The 19207-nt window shown below is 41.3% G+C and overlaps 1 protein-coding gene across 3 annotated transcripts in view; it reads right to left on the reverse strand.

Moving 5' to 3' along the window:
* The window catches only part of ITGA8 (integrin subunit alpha 8), a 196789-nt gene extending 178223 nt beyond the window's left edge, over positions 1-18566 (reverse strand). For all 3 annotated transcript variants that reach the window (XM_001089317.5, XM_028826016.2, XM_077945857.1), the window contains exons 1-2: positions 17796-18566; positions 16997-17130 (exon numbers count right to left, since the gene is read on the reverse strand). In XM_001089317.5, the coding sequence (XP_001089317.3) occupies positions 16997-17130; positions 17796-18004 (343 nt within the window). In that variant the 5' untranslated portion in view covers positions 18005-18566. The remainder of the gene's footprint in view (positions 1-16996; positions 17131-17795) is intronic.
* Between the last annotated feature and the right edge of the window lie 641 nt (positions 18567-19207).

Raw genomic sequence — 19207 nt, forward strand, 5'->3', positions numbered from 1 at the left:
TGTCATGTATGCATACTATATAAAAATATGTGCATGCTTACACTCACATTAAATAATTTTCTTGTCTTTACCTCAAAGATCAAATATAAATACACTGCCTTTCGCACTTGAAATTTTTTTTTTTTTTTTTTGAGACGGAGTTTCACTCTTATCACCCAGGCTGGCATGCAAATGGCACTATCTTGGCTCACTGCAACCTCCACCTCCCAGGTTCAAGCTATTCTCCTGCCTTAGCCTCCCGAGTAGCTGGGATTACAGGTGCCCGCCACCATGCCCAGCTATTTTTTGTGTTTTTGGTAGAGATGGGGTTTCACCATGTTGGCCAAGCTAGTCTCGAACTCCTGACCTCAGGTGATCCACCCGCCTCGGCCTCCCAAAGTGCTGGGATTATAGGCGTGAGCCACTGCGCCCGGCCCACCTGAAGATCTTCACCCCACAGCCTGAGCTCTGGGTATTGATTGGGCTTCCTTTCCATTTGGTTTAACTTTCTTTCTGTTCCCTGTTGAGTCTCATTCCACGGCCTTCTTTCAGACATTTATTTTGTGAAATTCCTTTTTTCCTTGTTTGCCAACTTGTTCAAATCACTCCTTAAAAGACTGTTTTAAAATGTAGGGCTCAAAATTCTTATCTTTTCAAATTGAAATTCTTTGAGATTATTGTTTCAAAATTTTCGAATAGTGCAAAGTAACAAAACTTGTTACTGTAAAAAGTAGAGTAATTGTATAAAGTAGCAACTAAAAGGCCATTAGAATCCAACTCCCTGGACCTAGTCACTGTTCAGTTTGGTAAACTCATTCAGAATTTAAGAAGCTTCTAGACTATTCCTTTAGTTCATAGTGAAATAAACTACTCTTTCCTGGAAATCATGAAACTTCCCTTTTAAATTATTTGTTCATATCACTATTTAAATATTCAGTTTCATATATAATCAAATACTATAATAAAGCTAAGTGAGTTAAATGCATGCTTTTAGAGTTTTAATAATCATTTTCATAAATATGGGTTTGTAATATCAACAGTACAGAGTGTATTGCAGTCTGCCTATTGTATAGTTTTCCTGATCCGGATGAGAACATAAATTTTGTGCTGTAATTATTTTCATGTCTAGACTGTCTTCCTTAAGAACAGAGATCACATTTCTAACTTCCTGTCTTGAATAACTCATAGTGCCTAGCCAGTGTTCTTCAGACATTTGCTTGGTAGTAAATACGAATGGCTTTTCCACATCACATACTCTCATTCAGAATGTTTTTCATATATAAATCGACTAAGTAGTATGTATGATTTGGTCAGGAAATACCTATGGATTATACGATGCAAGCAATATTTTGGATATAATGCAAGGGAAATTGGGAGTTGAGAAATGAAAGAATTATCTCTTCCAAGGGAAATGATAAGTTATCTATGCCAGATCCGACTAAAAACAAAAACAAAACTCCCAAGTATGAAACAACAGTGTGAAACACAGAGCTGGTTATAGTGGATTCTATTGATCGAGACAACTTTGACCTTATCTTCTACAACCCACTTCACTACATCCACACAGGCTGGAACAGGTTTTTTTCTCTCATCTGTCCATCCCAGAGGCAGACATGCACACATAGGCATACTCAAACACACACACACAAGCCACTCTTCGGCTCTGACCTTTCATGTTGTACTCTCTGAAAATCCTCCCCCAACACACAAAAGCCCCCCATTCATTCAAGCATAGGAGTCCTTATTTTGCACATCTGAAGCCTTCTTCACTTTCTGCTGTTACAGCACTTAAGCCCAGATTAGAAGAGCCAGGCACTAGTATCCCATCAAAGTTGAATATTGTGAGATCAGAGGATGTCTGTCTTGTTCATTATTTTTACCTAATGTAATGGTAACACCATTAACGAAGCCAGAATCTTGGAATGCATCCTTGACGATCCCCGACCTTGCACTCCCAAATTTCAATGAGTCATCAATTCTTGTTGATGCTTCCTTTTGTTATCTCCCAAATCCATCCACTTCTTTCCATCCTTGTCGCCACTTTCCTAGTTGTGGTCATCATTTTCTTTAGCCTCCACTGCTGTGACAACTTCCTGACCAGTCTCCCTTCCCCCCGCATTGCCACCTTCAAACCCATTCTCTATCCTGAAGCCAGAGTTGTTTCTCAAATGCACCTGTTTCTTAGGTGCATGCTACTGCACTTGCTAATTTTTTTTGTAGAGATAGGATCTTGCTACATTGTCCAGAGTTGTTTCTTTCCAGAGTTGTTTCTAAAATCTCAACTTTTCTCAAAGAAACCCTTCCCATGCCAATATCATCTTTGCTACTCTCAACCACAGTGGTTTTCTTTCAACTTTCTTCATACTTGAATCTTTCATACTTTCTTCCACCTCTATGTTTTTTTCACACTTGGAATAATTACCTAGGATCACATATCGTAGTCATGTACAGCCAGGGAAATGAGTACCCTCAATATGGCTTCAATGTCAACTCCTGATGGCCAGGAACACAGCATGCTTCTAGTTAGTACCCAATCATTTATTTGCTTCAAGAAGTAATGAAAACCTCTCAGCATGGGCATCTCAGGAAGGCGACTCACTGACATAAATTTCTTCAAGATGACCTCAAAGGAGTACTTTTAAATACAGGATATGATTGGGTTTCACGATGAAGGCTGTATAAATTTGCCTCCCAATAACACTTGAAAATGTATTTACACTACCTCCTGTTACATGGTCTTATATTTCTGAGAATCTCATGTCTGCTGCCAAAAGATATAGTAAAGGGTTCCAACTATTCACCTAACAGAACAGTTCGTATTATGTTTTGTTATTGTTGTTGCTGTTTGTTTGTTTTTTTAAAGTCATCATTCCCAATGTTACACAAAATAGGCACTGCAGAATTCAAACCTTCTGTTTCTGTGATTTATCCTTAGAGAAGATTAACACTCAAGAGGAGATTATTCTGTGGGAGATCTTCTTAAATCCTACCCCAAACAGCCATGCTATAGGCTGAGCAGAGGCAAAATGTTACTTATCCAACTTACTGCCTGGTAATCCCTATTATTTCATGACTCCACTTACTCTGCCATTCTGTCACTACTCTTTGAATTTCCTTTTTCTCCCAACCTACTCTTTGACCTCCGCAACTTCAGATGGTGACCTTGCTTCTTATTTCAATGAGAAAATGTAAGCAATGAGAAAAGATCATTTTCTTCCTCCTGCCATCCAATCCAGCAGCCCATTCTCGGTTGTTTCCTGGCTCTGCCTGCCCTCCTTTCACTGCAGATGAACTGCATTTCTGCTGCTCTAAGGCCAATCCTCCCATTTGTATAAGAATCCCCTCTATTCCCCTCCACTCAGAAATTTGTTCCTAACTATGCTCTCTCTCTCTCTCTCTCTCTCTTACAGTCATCTGAACCTATTAGACTATGATCAAGCTATAATACCTTCTTAATGATTAAATTTCTCTGGTCCCATTTATAGCCAAACTTTAAAAATGGCTACACACACTCTGTTCCATTGGCCATCTCCCATTCTCTCTTGACACACTCCACTACAACTGGATTTTTCAGTCATCAGTAACCTTCAATTGTCAAATCATATGTTCCAAGTTTCCACCTTCATTTTACTTCATCTCACAAGACTTTCTTTACTGGCTTCATGGCTTTCTTTTACCTAACTGGTGGCTCCTTCCTTGTGTTTTATACACATCCTCCTCAAATCCCCAGTATTTCTGTAAATGTCGTGGTGCCCCAGGGCTCAATCTCAAGCTCGTTCTCATCTCTTTGCTGCTCTTGTCTTTTGGCCTCTCTTTGCCTCCATCCTCTTCTCTTCATTCACACTCACTCCCTAAGTCATGGCCTTAAATATTACCTTTGTATTCAGACATCTTGCCTGAGCTCTGGGTTTATTTATCCAAGTGCCCATTTGACATCTGCTGGGAGGTCTAATAAGCATCTTAAATTTCACATATCTGGACTCAACCCTGGGTATTTCATCTAAGACATGCTCTTTACCCACTGTTCTCTAAGTCCTATTTGTTCAGTTACTTAGGCCAAAATTTCCTCTTTATTTTGCACTCTTCATCTGATGCATAATGATAAGCTACTAACTGCATTTCCAAATAAATCCCCAAACCAACCATTCCTCAGCTCTCACTGCTACCACTCAATCTCAGCCATACTTACCTTTCACTGGAAAGGGAACGGTCTTCTACCTAGTCTCCTTGCTTGCTTGCTTCTGCTCTTCCTTGTCTGTAGTCTATTTTTCAACAAAGCTAAGCTGATCCTTCTTTTTCCCTCCTGTCACTCACTCTGTCAGGCTGGAGTTCAGTAACACAATTATAGCTCACTGCAGCTTCTAACTCCAGGGCTCAAGTGGTCCTCCCACATCAGCCTCCCTAGTAGTTGGACTACAGGTGCACACTACTGCCCATGCTAATTTTTTTACATTTTTTATAGAGATATGATCTTGCTACACTGCCCAGACTGGTCTCAAAGTCTTGGTGTCAAGTGATCCTCCTGCCTTTTTCTCCCAAAGTGCTGGGATTACAAATGTGAGCCACCATGGCTGACCAAAACTGATCTTTAAAAAACCATAATTCAAATTATGTTATTTCCTTACTCAAAACCCACCATTGGCTGCCCACCACTCTTAGAATGAAATCCCAAATCCTGACCTTGGCCATGAAGATACTATACCATCTTGCTTATACCTGGCCTTCTGGCCTAATTTTCTATCACTCTTGCCCTGACTTGCTTTTCTCTAGTTCAGCAATCTTTCTCCATTTCCCAAGCACATCCACATCGCCACACTCCAACACTGACACTCCTACAACCTAGAACATGTCTCCCTTGGATGCCACTTGGCTCCCTTCCTCACTCAAGTTAGGCCCTTGCGCAGATATCACCTCCTCAGTGAAAGTTCTTGTGGCCACCTGTGGTACACAAAATAATACCGCCCAAGAGGGCTACATCTGAATCCCCAAAACTGACAATATTAGGCTACATGGCAAAGAGGGACTGAGATTGCAAATGGAATTAAGGTTGCTAATCAGCTGACCTCAAAATGGTAGATTATCTTGGATCATACATGTGGATCTGATGTAATGATACGGATACTATCAGGTAGAAGAAGGGGCCAAAAAAGGAGATCCAGAGATACGGCAGTGGAAGAAGATGTTGCTACTTTTGAAAATGGAAAGGAGCCCTGAGCCAAGGAATGTGGGTCACCTGTAGGAGCTGGAAAAGGCAAGAAAATAAATAGGTTCTCCCAAGAGCTTCCAGAAGGAATGCAGCTCTGCCAACACCTTAATGCTAGCCCAGGGAGACCCATTTTAGGCTTTGACTTCCAGAACTATAAGATAATCAAGGCTAGGTGCAATGGCTCACACCTGTAATCCTAGCACTTTGGGAGGCCAAGGTGGGTGGATCACCTGAGGTCAGGAGTTCAAGAGCAGCCTGGCCAACATGGTGAAATCTCGTCTCTACTGAAAATACAAAAATTATCCATGCTTGGTGGTGGGTGCCTATAATCCCAGCTACTTGGGAGGCTGAGGCAGGAGAATTACTTGAACCTGGGAGATGGAGGTTGCAGTGAGCCTAGATCATGCCACTGCACTCTGGCCTGGGTGACAGAGTAAGATTCCTTCTTTAAAAAAAAAAAGAAAGAAAGAAAGAAAGAAAAAAGATAATCAATTTGTGTTGTTTAAAGCGACTAAGCATGTGGTCATTTGTTATAGTAGCAATGGAAAGCAAATGGCCTGCCCAAGCTAAAATAAATGCGCGCGTGTGTGCGCGCACACACACACACCATTCTCTGTCCTCTTGACCTTTGCTTTCTTTTCCTCCACTTGTCACTGGCTGTTACTATGAACCCTGTCCAAAGGGGCAAGACCTTAGGCTTTGTTCGTGGACATACTCCCACGTCAAGAACAGCATCTGCCTGTGCAGTGTTGCAAACAGTAGCCCCTGAAACTTAATTTTACCGTTTGCTAACACTAAGCTTGATTTTCAACTCTCTTTTTCCCCCTTAGATGACATTTAATAAGTAAAAGTGTGTTAAAGTGTGTTATGATTTAATAATATGTCACCTGAGGAACCACAGTGAAAGGAAGAAGGTCATCCAGTCTTCCCAGGTAATCTTGGTGGTAAAGAATGGATAATCTATCATAGGAGTAGAGAAACAAAAAGAAAAGAGAAAAAAAATGTCCAGTGGAGACCAGGTGGAACAGGTTGGGGACTGAGTGTTGGTACAAAAGTCTCACTCATATCTTTGAATCTGTTCACAAAAACATCCTCTCCTTGCCATGTGTCTGTTAATAGGTGAAGGGGTTGAGACTGTCTCCCCTGAATAACTGTGTATTCAAACTATCTGAGTGTCCTAAAAACATGTCCTGCGAAATAAAATTAAAAAAAAAAAAACAGTTTTAATCACGTTTCCCAAAGACAATCTGTTTGTGTTCATTTCCTTTCTCAGGCTCTTTTAAAAATGGTAGATGTAATTTTGATAGGTGCAGATAAGTAAAGTTTTCCATAGTTAAACAGATTGGCCCAACAAACCTCCTAGGCATGGTTTGGCCTACAAAATATGTCAAATAATAAATGTCAATTCCAGGTGGAAGCTGTAACAGACAGTGTGCAATTGGACACACCCCTTTTCCAATTAGGGGGATCTCAGATACCCATGCCAATAAGGAATCTCCATGAAGCTAGGTCCCTGTGTGGCTTGAACTGGCCAAGCCTCCCTATCAAATCACACTGAACATACAGTGTGAGCAAGAAATAAACCTTAGATGCTTTAAACCAAAGATACAGGGTCATTTGTTTCTACAGCCATTTGGGTCCGCTTTGGCCTCATAAATGTGAGGAGAACTAATGAATGTCAACAAAGGTCCCATCCTATGAATCCAATAGGTTGCTTTCGTTTGTGAATTCTTAGTGCATTTTCTAAGAGAATATGCATTGTAAGTGTCATAGAAAGGGAGCAAATGCAGTCATTTGCAAACTCATTTTACATAAAACTTTTTTTGTTCATTTTTGTGCAAAAGAATAACGTGCAAGAGATTTTCAGAAACTCTGCTCCACCTTTCGTTCTGTCAGTTCTCCTCCCTGAAACGTCTCACTTTTCTCTGCTCAGCCTAGATTGTAAGCAAGTGTGTTGACATACTCTTTACTTAGTAAACAGACACACCTTTACAGAACATTTACAAACCTTATTTGGGACTGAGTAGAATGGTGCACCCCAGAAGACATGCTCTAGACACATATATAATGTTTTAAAGAAAAAAAAATCTCATTATTGTACATAACAGAGCAAGAACTAAACACCAATTCATGCTATAATTTTTGATACTACTTCATGAGTTTATCCGGATGTCTTGACTCTATCCAATGCCTTCCATATTTTAAGGTCTATGGGATTATCTGGACCTATGGTCACTCTTGATTTCTTTCCTATGGGCTCTTATAACAAGTTTTGTGAACTGATTGCAGTATAAATAGATTGTGAATTAACTTCTGGCAAGCTCGTCTTATTCAGACACACTCAAAACTATTCTACACACAAACAGCTCTTGAAACTGCCATGTCAGAGCAAGTCTATATTTCTATCTTTAAAGATAATCTAGAATGAAAACAGGTGAGACTTATACTGCATCTTCTTATTTGTACACATATTGTTACTGAAAATACCCTTGGTCTTTAGTATTTTAGAACCTAGGTACCTTATATAAATGAATGCTTTTCTAAACCAGTCAAGCGTCTGCTCCCAAGACAAGAGAGGGAACAACTAAGATTGCCATCTTCCAATCCAGAGCTTTGATTCTGATCTTTTATTGGTTTTTTTTTTTTTTTTTTTTTTTTTTTTTGTTGTTGTTGTTGTTGTTTTGAGACGGAGCCTTGCTCTGTCATCCAGGCTCCAGGCTGGAGTGCAGAGGCACGATCTCAGCTCACTGCAAGCTCCGCCTCCCGGGTTCACACCATTCTGCTGCCTCAGCCTCCCGAGTAGCTGGGACTACGGGTGCCCACCTGGCTGAATATTTGTATTTTTAGTAGAGACAGGGTTTCACCGTGTTAGCCAGGATGGTCTCGATCTCCTGACCTCGTGATCCGCCCGTCTTGGCCTCCCAAAGTGCTGGGATTACAGGCTTGAGCCACTGCACCCAGCCTGATCTTTTATTGTTAATCTTTATAGCACTTTAGTGAACTCACTCATTTCATCTAGATTTTTTTGTGTTTAATTTTTTCATTATTTTTCCTGATCATAAATAAATGCTTGTTCATGGTTTGACAACAAGAAAAAAAAAATGCATGAGAAGAAAAAGTCTTAATCACATTTCCCAAAGACAGTTTCTCATTACAATTTCCTTCTTATACTCTTCAAGAAGTTGTAAACACAATTTTGAATTTTATGTTTTTTATTTACCATTGAAACAAAAGCATCATCTCATATTAATCTTCTTTGTAGACTTCATTTTTAATGGTTATATAATATTTAACTGTGTGCTTTTATGCCCTAATTTGATTGACTATCCACATATAGGCAATTCAAAAACATTATTTACTTAGGGTTGTACCCCTTTTCTTTCTTTTTTTAAAAAGGATTTGTAGCTACTTTAGAATTAATTTCCGAAAATGTATCCTGGTGGGAACTGTAGGAGGAGAGAAGCCAGAAGCATCAGGAAATCATTCTGGAAGATCAGATGTCCTGGGTGGGTGAGAAGGCAGGAGGACATGGTACAGGGTGTGTGGCACCACGTGTGTACGCAAGAGTTGTTTGCTGCGCTCTAGAGAGACAAGCTGTGCTGTACTGTGTGGCACTGTGATAAAGAGATCAGTTGTGTCATCAGTGAGGCAAGAGGGGGCAGGCATAGGCTGGAGACATCTGGGGAAATCACAGTCTCTGACAACTGAGACAATTGGAATAGAGCTACAACATGGCCACAGGAGATTTACCTCCACTGCTATACCTGGGGTGAGATGCTGCGTATAGTGTGGGCCAGGTCAGGTCTTTCAATAAACCTATTCCTGTAGCAGTGGTGTGTGCCCTTCTGTCTGGTGTCAGTATGTCCTGGAAATCAGGACAGGCTGATACAGGGTATTTTGCAATATCATATTCAAATCTGTGTCCATGTGTCAAATATCAGAGCCGAAGAAGAAAACTGACCAAATGTTTCTAAGTAAATACCCTGCAGTGCCATTATACTAATTTTGATAACTACGATCAGGTGGTTTAAAGTGAGCTCTCTTCAGTGACTACCAGTGAGGAAGTTTTGTGCCTGAATTTCATCAGGATATAGGAATGATACAAGTGCACTCTTCTTATCAAACACATTCGGAACATATGATCCTTTATTTAAAGCATGTTAAAGAAGTTCCTACATGATGATCTGACTAACCATTCAGCCTTACTTAGGAGCAGTGACCTATGCTTCTCAGGGATATGTGGCTTTACACTCCCAGGTATTGTTCTATCAGATCCTCCCATAGCCTAAAAGCCTATTGCCCACGGGCTCAGAGCAACAGCCACAAAATCACATTGAATCATTGTATCAAATATGTAACTCTCTTGCATTCTCCGTAAAGGATTTTTCTCTTCGCCTGTTGTTTGTATTTATTTATACATTTATTTTATTTATATATTGTATTAATATAGATTTTAAAAATATATTTATAAAATCCACTTTTGGTGATCTACAGCATCACGGGTTTTGACAAATACAGGCAGTCATGTATCCACCACCACAATCGAGATACAGAAAGTTCCATCAACCCTCCACCCAAAAAATTCCCTTCTATTACACCTTTGGAGTCAACTCATCTCTTCCACTCCCAATGCCTGGAAATCACTTCTATAAACACTTATTTTCATAATCTATACCTTAATTTTACCAAAGAAAGAAAGAAAGAAAGAAAGAAAGAAAGAAAGAAAGAAAGAAAGAAAGAAAAAAGAAAAGAAAGAAAGAAGGAAGGAAAGAAGAAAGTAAAGAATCACTTTCTTCAGTGTTTATGAGTCTAGGAAAGTTTCTCAATTTGCAGAACTGCGGGCCGATACACTAAACACCACAGACCTAAACTCTGGCCTTTCAGCAGGGTTGAGGTGGAGCTCCACTCCTTCCAGACCATCTAATGACATTCATCTAAGAGCTGCCCACCTTAATTCTACAGCAGTCCGTAGCTGATGTATTAAATGTATTTGGTTTTAAGTATAAATCACTTAGTCACAATTAGTTGGCATATCTTAAATCTCCTTATCATGTAACCTAGAATTGAAACTACTTTAATCTATTATAGGATTTCATTATGGAGGAACACCTTGCTTTATGCAATAAATATGTTATTTGTAAACATGTATTTAAGCTGAATTTTGAAAAATAAAAATTATTTTAAAATGCTTTGAACATGCTTGCTGATTAAAGGATGAATGAGTTTTTTTTAAATAAAACCAATAATTAGTCTTTCAACTATCTTCCTCAAAAATCAATGTTCAATGGCCGGGCATGGAGGCTCATGCCTGTAATCCCAGCACTTTGGGAGGCGAAGGCAGGTGGATCACTTGAGGTCAGGAGTTCAAGACCAGCCTGGCCAACATGGTGAAACCCTGTCTCTACTAAAAACAAAACAAAACAAAAAAAAAAGTCACACAATTAGCTGGGCATGGCGGTGGGCACCTGTAATCCCAGCTACTTGGGAGCCTGAGGCAGGAGAATCATTTTTAACCTGGGAGGTGGAGGTTGCAGTAAGCCGAGATTGCGCCACTGTACTCTAGCCTGGGTGACAGAACCAGACTCCATCTAAAAAAAAAAAAAAAAAAAAAAAATTCCATGTTCATGTCCTGGCATGGAATCCATCAGGGCACCCCTGAGCTGAGCTTTTTCATAAAGTTGGTAACTCTCTCCATCAATGCAATTCCCAGATACAAGACTTGTTATACGCTAACAGGTAAAGTTTGAATGTGCACATCTCAACCTGTCAGCTTAAATGTGAAAGTGCATTTTTCCTTTCAGAATAATTTCAAGACTATTTCAAGATAATTTCAAGCCATTTCTCCCAGCATGCTGCAGAGGCTACACAGAATATTCCTGCCAAGAACCTGGAAGCCTGTTCTCTCACACAGACTTCCAGTTTCTTGAAAGAATTTTGCAGATTTAACAACGGATGCCTAATGCTCATACTGCTCAACTAGCCATACAGCAGATCTGTTTCCCATTTCTAGTTGGAGTTTCAAGGACTTCCTTTTTCTAATCGCTTCCTCAGTTGCTATGGGCTGTAGGGACTGCTGCCTCCTCCCGTCTCATACCAAGGTTCAGTTGTGTTCTGTTGCATGAAGTCTGAACCAACAGAGAGAAATGTAGGGATGATGGTTGCCTTTGTCATGCCAACATATCCAGGCATAGTAGCCATCATGAATTGCTTCTAGAATCATAAGTAAGACATCCAGCTTATAAACCACCTTTGATGACTCAGTTGGATCAGCACTTAGCAGAGGAAGATTTCTGCAAATATTGTGCTGTGTGCATGTGTGCACACACTGCTTCTTTTTTTCTGACTAGCAACACTTACTTTCATTGTTAAGTCTTGAAAAGAGCAGGTTATCTTTGGGCTTCCCTCTTCCCCCACCTTTGTAACCTTCCAATTGAACTTACTCGAGCACAGACTTCTCCTGTCCCTGAGTCCTGTCCTATTTATGTTATTTCCTGTGTCATTTACTTGGGTAGCTCTAACCTACATTTTTCTTTTCTTTGTTCCTGAACAAAAATTGATTTCTTTCTGGGGAAGCTAGAAAGGCAAGACTTATGCAGCCAATATGTTTCCCAACACTCACATGAGAAAAAGAGCACACCCAACACTATCAAAAAACAACCCTATGCCAGTTGCAAACCAGATGCTTTAAGCTGCTTCTCATTGTGGGATCACTCAACACAAAATGAAACAGACCCCCCAAAACAAAGGCTTCCGGTCTCCTGCAATTCCAGCAAAAACCTTGTCATTCCAGAGCTTTGAAATATCCTAACCAAATTGTCTTCCATTTTAAGTTTTCTTTTCTTTTTTTTAACACAGGGATACTAAGTTGAAACCAGGCAAATTCTGCTAGTTTTTCTCAGATGATTTCCAAATCTCAATGGCACCTCCTACCTCTTCCTGTCTGCTTTTTATGTGGGCTCCTCATTGTGACTGGTTCCCAGCTGCATTGCTTCTCTATCATTATTAGTACTTTGATGATTATCATCATTAATTAGCACACATCATCTTTTTCCTCAAACATTTTACTTGAGCATTTAAAACAATCAAATACTTGTATGCTATAGTTTGGAACTATGTTGCAACTTGCCCTTTAAACAATCAAATATTTGCGTGCTATACTTTGAAACTATGTTGCAATTTGCTCTTCATTATTCCAAAGGTGAGGGCCCGTTTCATTGTCTCATTCATTCTCCCTTTTAGCGGAAGGGTTACAACCTAACATTCTTTAACCCATGCATTGGTTTGGAAAATGTAGGAAAAAGAAGAAAGGGAACCTTGGAGTAGACACAGAAGCGGGAGGTGTGAATTAGGTAGATGTGATATTTTAAGCTGTTTAAGTCATGGGACATAGTTTAAAGAGTTCCTGAGACAAAAGTGAAAGAAATCAATTTGGTGATACGAGGAATTTTCTTCTATTGAAATAAACAGGGAAAGACAGAAGGGAGATGAGAGAAGTGCTTTTTTTTTTTTTTTTTTTTTTTTTTTTTTTTTTTTTTGGAACCCCTTGATTTTGTACAGAGCAGGAAAATCATCAACTCTTTTCACCTCCCCCACCAGCATATGCTTCTGGTATTCATTCATTAGACATTCTCGGCTAGTGCAAGCTTCCTCTGTTTTTGTATTTATCATGAGAAATGTTAAAAAAAAATTAAGTTACATGATAAGGTAAAAATAAAATAAATAATGATTATTTCATGAAAAAAACTGAAAGGCAGTTTTTAGAAAATGACCATTGACCTTAAATAAATGGAGGAACAGGATCTTAACTGGACTCTGGGACTCAATTATAGGGCTGCCTCCCTCAAAGTCTAAGCTGAGAGAATTTACTTGGTTACCAGTGCAGAACACCCGATTGTAGACACCTCAGGAACCTGAACAAGTTGAAACCACTTCACTGAAAGGTCAAATTTACTTAGGATGTCTTGAATTCAGATGTGGTAGTAAAAGTAGGGTAAAAGATCAGGAAAGTCACCAATGACTTGACAGATGAATATTTGCAATATACGTATTTATGCCTGACACATCACACTCCATTATGCAGATGCCAATTTGGGGCCACTATTTAGTTAAGCAGAGAAATTGTCTTCCTTTTTTGTGGGGGAGAACAATACATTACTGGCACTGGGCAGAGAGTAACTCAGGAGGCAGCTTATCAGAGACCGTGAAAGGGGCATTCTGTGGGAGTCTGAGCAAACCAGGCGCAAATGCGACCCGCCATTCCCACCAAGACAAACCCTGCTTCTACGATGCTTCTGCCAAAACTGTTTATCCTTTTCACCCCTTCTCTGGAGAATCATTTAAAATGGAACTGTAAAGCCACTGTTGGAGTAGGGGAATGGAGGAGAGGGAGGGAAGGTGAATATAGCCTTCCAGAGCTCCTTGGGGGCTTAGTCATAATCCTGAACTTGCAGTCTATCAGGGTCAATCCTCTCCCCATTTCTGGAAGGAAGGCAGTGTGAAGAAGAAGGCTGTGAACTGGGCAGACCTCTATTCCAGTCCTGCCTCTACCACTTACCACTCTACGGTCTTGGGTATACCTTTGATGTCAGTTTCCTTACTTACAGAATGAGTTTTACATAGTAGTTTTGATTTGTTTTATGTAGTAGAAACAATGTGTGTATAGTGTCTGGTACATAATAGCAATGTATAAATGGGATGCCTCTGGCAACGCCGACTTCAGGACCCAGAACCAGTGATGTCTGTTTCCACCTTTCATCTTTGGCTTTAACATTCCACTTTGTCCACAAAGCTGATGTTCAGATTGGAAATAGCTACTCTGGCTTCTGCTGTGCCTTCTTCACTTGCACAGCTTTGCGTCAAGTAGCCGCCACTGCCAGTTCCACTGTCTAAGGGTATAAGGATAAAGCAATTGGCACAGATGAAGTGTAGAGAGTGAGCAACCACTTGGTAGCAAACACCTGAGCTTTGGCAGTGGCTTCCTTCCCCACACCCGTTTTCAGGCCATTCCCACTGGCAATCAAGGTTTCTGGGCCCACAGTACCCCCTGATGGCTGACGTGGGGAACTTTCTTTTCCCAACAATTCCTTTCTCCTCTCCTAGTAGAACCTCCCTGTCTTTCACAGGTCACAGCGTTGTTCATTCTGTCATGGACCATTCATTTCTCACAAACTTGTGTAGCCTTTCCTGCCTTGCTTTTTAAATTTCCTGTTCAATTATTTCAGGAACATCTATTTTTCTCCCTCCTTCTTTCCCTCACTTTGTTCCATTTATGAATTCTGAAATTATTATGATTGTCATTGATAAGTATAATAGTAGGATTAGTGCATTCATCTATTTATCAAGTAAACCACTATATATTTGGAAGTACAATAAAACATAGTGTGGAATGAGCAGCATCAATCTCTAAAGCCCTTTGAGATATCCAGACATTTTCCTAACCTACACAAAAGAGGACATTGTCTTTCTTCAAGTAACACTGATCTTTTCTGGACATTATTTTTCTATTTAATTGCCAAATTGTTCTAGTTTGTCCCCTACTGATTTACTGCAAATATAATTCAGCTACAATTAGGGTTAAGTGCATTCCTGTGGGGTATTCTGGAAACCAAAGCACATCTTTCAGCATTAGTTCTCTATGGGAAAGTGAATTCAAGGTTTCAAGCAATTGCTTTAGAATGAACTTGGAAAATATTACCTATTGTATTTTTTTTTTTTGAGATGGAGTTTCACTCTTGTTGCCCAGGCTGGAGTGCAATGGCACTATCTTGACTAACTGCAACCTCTCCCTCCGGGGTTCAAGTGATTCTCCTGCCTCAGCTTCCCAAGTAGGTGGAATTACAGGTAACCACCCCTACACCCGGCTGATTTTGTATTTTTAGTAGAGATGGGGTTTCACCACGTTGGTCAGGCTAGTCTTGAACGCCTGACCTCAAGTGATCCACCTGCCTCGGCCTCCCAAATTGCTGTAATTACAGGCATGAGCCACCTTGCCTGGCCTACCTCTTGTAATTTAATATTGAAAATTCTCAGTTAGGAGTGGCCAATTTTTTTAAAAAATTCATAGTTGACATCTGGATTCTCTGGTTTTTAATCTATTGGCCTATGACATCTATTGGGATGAATACTTACAAAGTAAGTCAGGTGTCACTTATCTGGGCAGACACTGATTCTTCCTTTATTAAAAGAAAAATATACTAATCAGATCCTGATTTGATATGTTATGAGACTATACAAGAAGATTATTAAATTTTTTTCTGTGACCATAAATTGCTTCTTGGGGAAAACACATCAACCATGTCTCAAAATATAAATACTTTCCTTAATGTAAATTCAAATAATGTCAATGATGTCTTTATTTGGCCTGGGCTTAAAATACTTTTAAAAATACAAATGATTTGGGTATGAATTATTAAAATGGCATTAATTTTATGTTTAAATGTTTAATTCTTCTGATTTAGAAAGCTTATTCTTAAACTAGAGAGCAGTAGCTAAAAAGCATCTCAAGTCTTGATAAAATAACTAATTAAAAGATTTCTGTCACAAATTAACATCAAAAGGCTTAATCTTCCTGGTTGCTAATACTCAAATTTAAAAGTAAAAGCTTATAAAAACTGGTATAAAATAACAGAATTATTTAATAAAATGATAAGCTATTGTGACCATACAGAGACAGGCATGATAAAAATATAATTTTCCAATGCTTTTATAAAATACTTTCCTAATTTGGTCATAATTCAAGGTAATGCTTACATAGTATGTTTTGCTTTGAAATATTTTCATATTTATGGGACTGAAATTGTTTTCTCCTTTAACAAAAAAGATACAAATTAGTTATAGTAACAGGTAAATATCAGCCAGCCAATTTCATCGAAATTCTGTGAAAATATTCTGCATAAATTCTATATACACACTAATCAAACAATTAAAAATCAAAGAGATCAAGTATGATGTCATAAAATAGTTGTGTGATGCAAAAGGTATTTTAAATGATTATTTATCAAGGACCATTATTCAAGCTGACATATTCGCGTTTTTCTGGAAAGAGATATTTGCGTTCTGATAATATATACCTTTTGAATTCATAAAGTTTTGGTGGTAAAAATTAAAGCATTCGGTGTTAATGTTTTTGAAAGCATTGCATTTAAATTATTTTCTCAGGCTCTAAAGAGAAAACACCAGAGAAAACATAACCAGACTGAATTGTTTAAAATGTATTTTCCCTTTAATTAAATAAGAAACATCTGTCTGGGGATTTTGGAAATGAATGTAATCCATCCACACTCTGCCTGCACTAGTTTGCATCCAATGTCTAATATTTTGAAAGAAAATTCTTTCTTTCTGTAAAGAATTAAACAGCAACACGGAGAGATGTCTGGGTCTGGGGCAGCTAAGTCCTGCCTCCGGAGCTTGGACACTGGAAACGCTCAAGAGCTCTCTTTTTCCACATCTGTCCTTGAAAAGCAACCAAATTCTCCCCACAGTCAAAGTTAGGACGTAGCTTTTGTATTTCTCCAAAACATCCACTCGCCCTGCAAATGCTCATTCCAGAACGGTAAAGAAACAGGAGTTGCCAGGATGCATCCAAACACTCAGGGTCAAAATAGTGTCCTTTCTCTGGGGTTCACTAAACATCTTCCTTCATCTAACTCAGAGTTGAAAAAACTGATTTCTCTAGAGACCCACACAGCCACAACACGGACACATCAGACAAGCTAAATGAGCATGGCACCAAGACAGCGGGAACTCTTCTCTGGGATGACCCTGGTTCTCCCAAACCCAGGCCCGCAGCTTAGAAGGACAAATGTCACTTACTGGTGGTGTCAAATGGTATCTGCCTGCACTGCGCAGACCCCTCTGCGGGCCAAGGACAGTAATAGACGGCTCCCCCTTCCACGATGTCGGGCTGGCTGGTGTTGGCTTTGGGCGCCCCCACCAAGACACTCGCTCTGCAAAAGAGTTGGAGAAAGTCACTCTTTAGGCGCCACAAAAGCGTGCGCATGCAATACAGTCTCTGTAGCCTCCTGCCTGGGGACACTGGGGCAGGTGTGGAGGACAGGAACGTATTTATGATGAGGACCCACTGTCAAACTTGATTTCCTCTTGGAAACCTATGGGGGTCCTCAACTTGGTTTGCAAGAGTGCAAACGGTCCTGCTTCTCTAGGTGGAGCTCTGTGGGTACAGTGAGATGAGAGAAGGGGGTGGGGTGGGAGGAAGCCAAAGACAGAGCCCAGCTGCTGGTAGCCGACAGCTCTTGCGCCCAGACGCAATGGTTACAGGCTCTGCATAAACAGACCGCGCTGTGGTCGTGGTTTTAATTGGCTTTGGTCTTCTGGGTCCCGTTCTCTCCTTTGTGGGATGCGTGCGTCTTGGTACCCGGAACACCCAGGACTTGCGTGTTCTATGCAAGTGGCATATCTCTAGCTCAAAGTTCACAAGGCACATCTAGCAGGGCAGGGGAGAGAAGGGGCTGGTGGCGGGGAGAGAGACGAGACCCCGGGCGGGCGGCAGGACGGGGATCCCAGGCTGCAGGGACTGCGCGGCAGAGCTGCTGGGACCGGACCCCGGAGAGCGTTCGCCCCAGCGCGCACCTCTCCGGGTCGGGAGACTTACGTGCGGGCGTCGGGTATGTGGAAGTCCACAGCGTAACCGAAGTAGCTGCCCTCGGGGCCGCTGTACACCGTGAGCTTTTCCACGTCCAGGTTGAACGCCTGCGAGGCAGGAGACCACATCATCATCCCCAGCGCGGCCGCAGCGCAGCAGAGAGGCGCGATCAGCGGCGTCCGGCTTCCCCAGGGACCGCGGCTGGCCGCGGGCGACATCTCCCTCCGCCCCGGTGGCTGCTACCCGGGAGCGCGAGCCGAGGACCCCGTCGGGGCTAGCGGCGCGGGTGGAATCTGGCGGTCCCCAGCTGCCCGCGTCCCAGGTCGGTGCACCCGGCGCACCCCGCGGTGACAGTGCCCGGCGTCTGCTTGCGCCCGCCCGCCCGCCCGGCTCGTGGGCTGGCCCAGGCGCTCTAGCCCTCCTCCGGCCGCGGGCGGGGACCAGTGCTCTCGTGGCGCCTCCTCGCGGCTGGTCTAGAGCTGGGGACTCCCCGGCAGCTGCGCTGGTGGCTGGAGCGCTGGATGCCTGTTCGGGCTGCCCGGATTTCTATTGCAGTCCCATCTTAAGGACAATCAGTTTCGCATCTGTCACCTCAAGCTATTTATTGCTTTAAAAGTAACGCCCCACGTGGAGGGAGAGCTTGCTCCAGTTTCCCTCAAATGCGCAGCTTGGATGGAGAATGTGAAAACCAACCCCACCACCAGGAGGGACAAAGCAATTATCTCTGCATCACCTCTGCAGCCTGACCTCAGCGTTCATGGCTTTGTACGTCTGTGACTGAGATTTGAAGTTGAAATGCAAGAACCCTGTCCTCCCCCAAGTCCACCCACCTCCTGGCAGATCTAACTCATAAACAAGAAAGCCTCGAGGGGTTTTTGTTTTTGTTTTTGTTGTTGGGTGGGTGTGTGTGTGCGCGCGCGTGTGGGATTTGTTTTTCTTTGGTTGGTTTACTTTGTTTTGTTTGTTTATTTTTTTCTTTTTAGAGATAGGGTCTCTCTCCCCCAGGCTGGAGTGCAATGGTGCTATCATAGCTCACTGAAACCTCAAACTCCTGGGCTCAAGCGATCCTCCTGCCTCAGCCTCCTGATTAGCTGGTACTGCAGGTTACTCATCACACCTGGTTAATTTTCTAATTTTTTTTGTTGACACCGAGTCTCCTCATGTGGCCTAGGCTGGTCTCGATCTCCTGGCCTCAAGCCATCCTACCACCTCGAGTTGACTTTTAAAATTTCTTTTCTTTTCTTTGTTTCTCTTTTCTTTTCTTTTCTTTCTTTCTTTCTTTCTTTCTTTCTTTCTTTCTTTCTTTCTTTCTTTCTTTCTTTCTTTCTTTCTTTCTTTCTTTTTCTTTCTTCCCTCCTCCTCCTCCTCCTCCTCCTTCTTCTTCTTGGAGATGGGGTTCTCACCATGTTGTTCAAGTTGGT

This window comes from Macaca mulatta, chromosome 9, assembly GCF_049350105.2.
Source record: "Macaca mulatta isolate MMU2019108-1 chromosome 9, T2T-MMU8v2.0, whole genome shotgun sequence".
NCBI lineage: Eukaryota > Metazoa > Chordata > Mammalia > Primates > Cercopithecidae > Macaca > Macaca mulatta.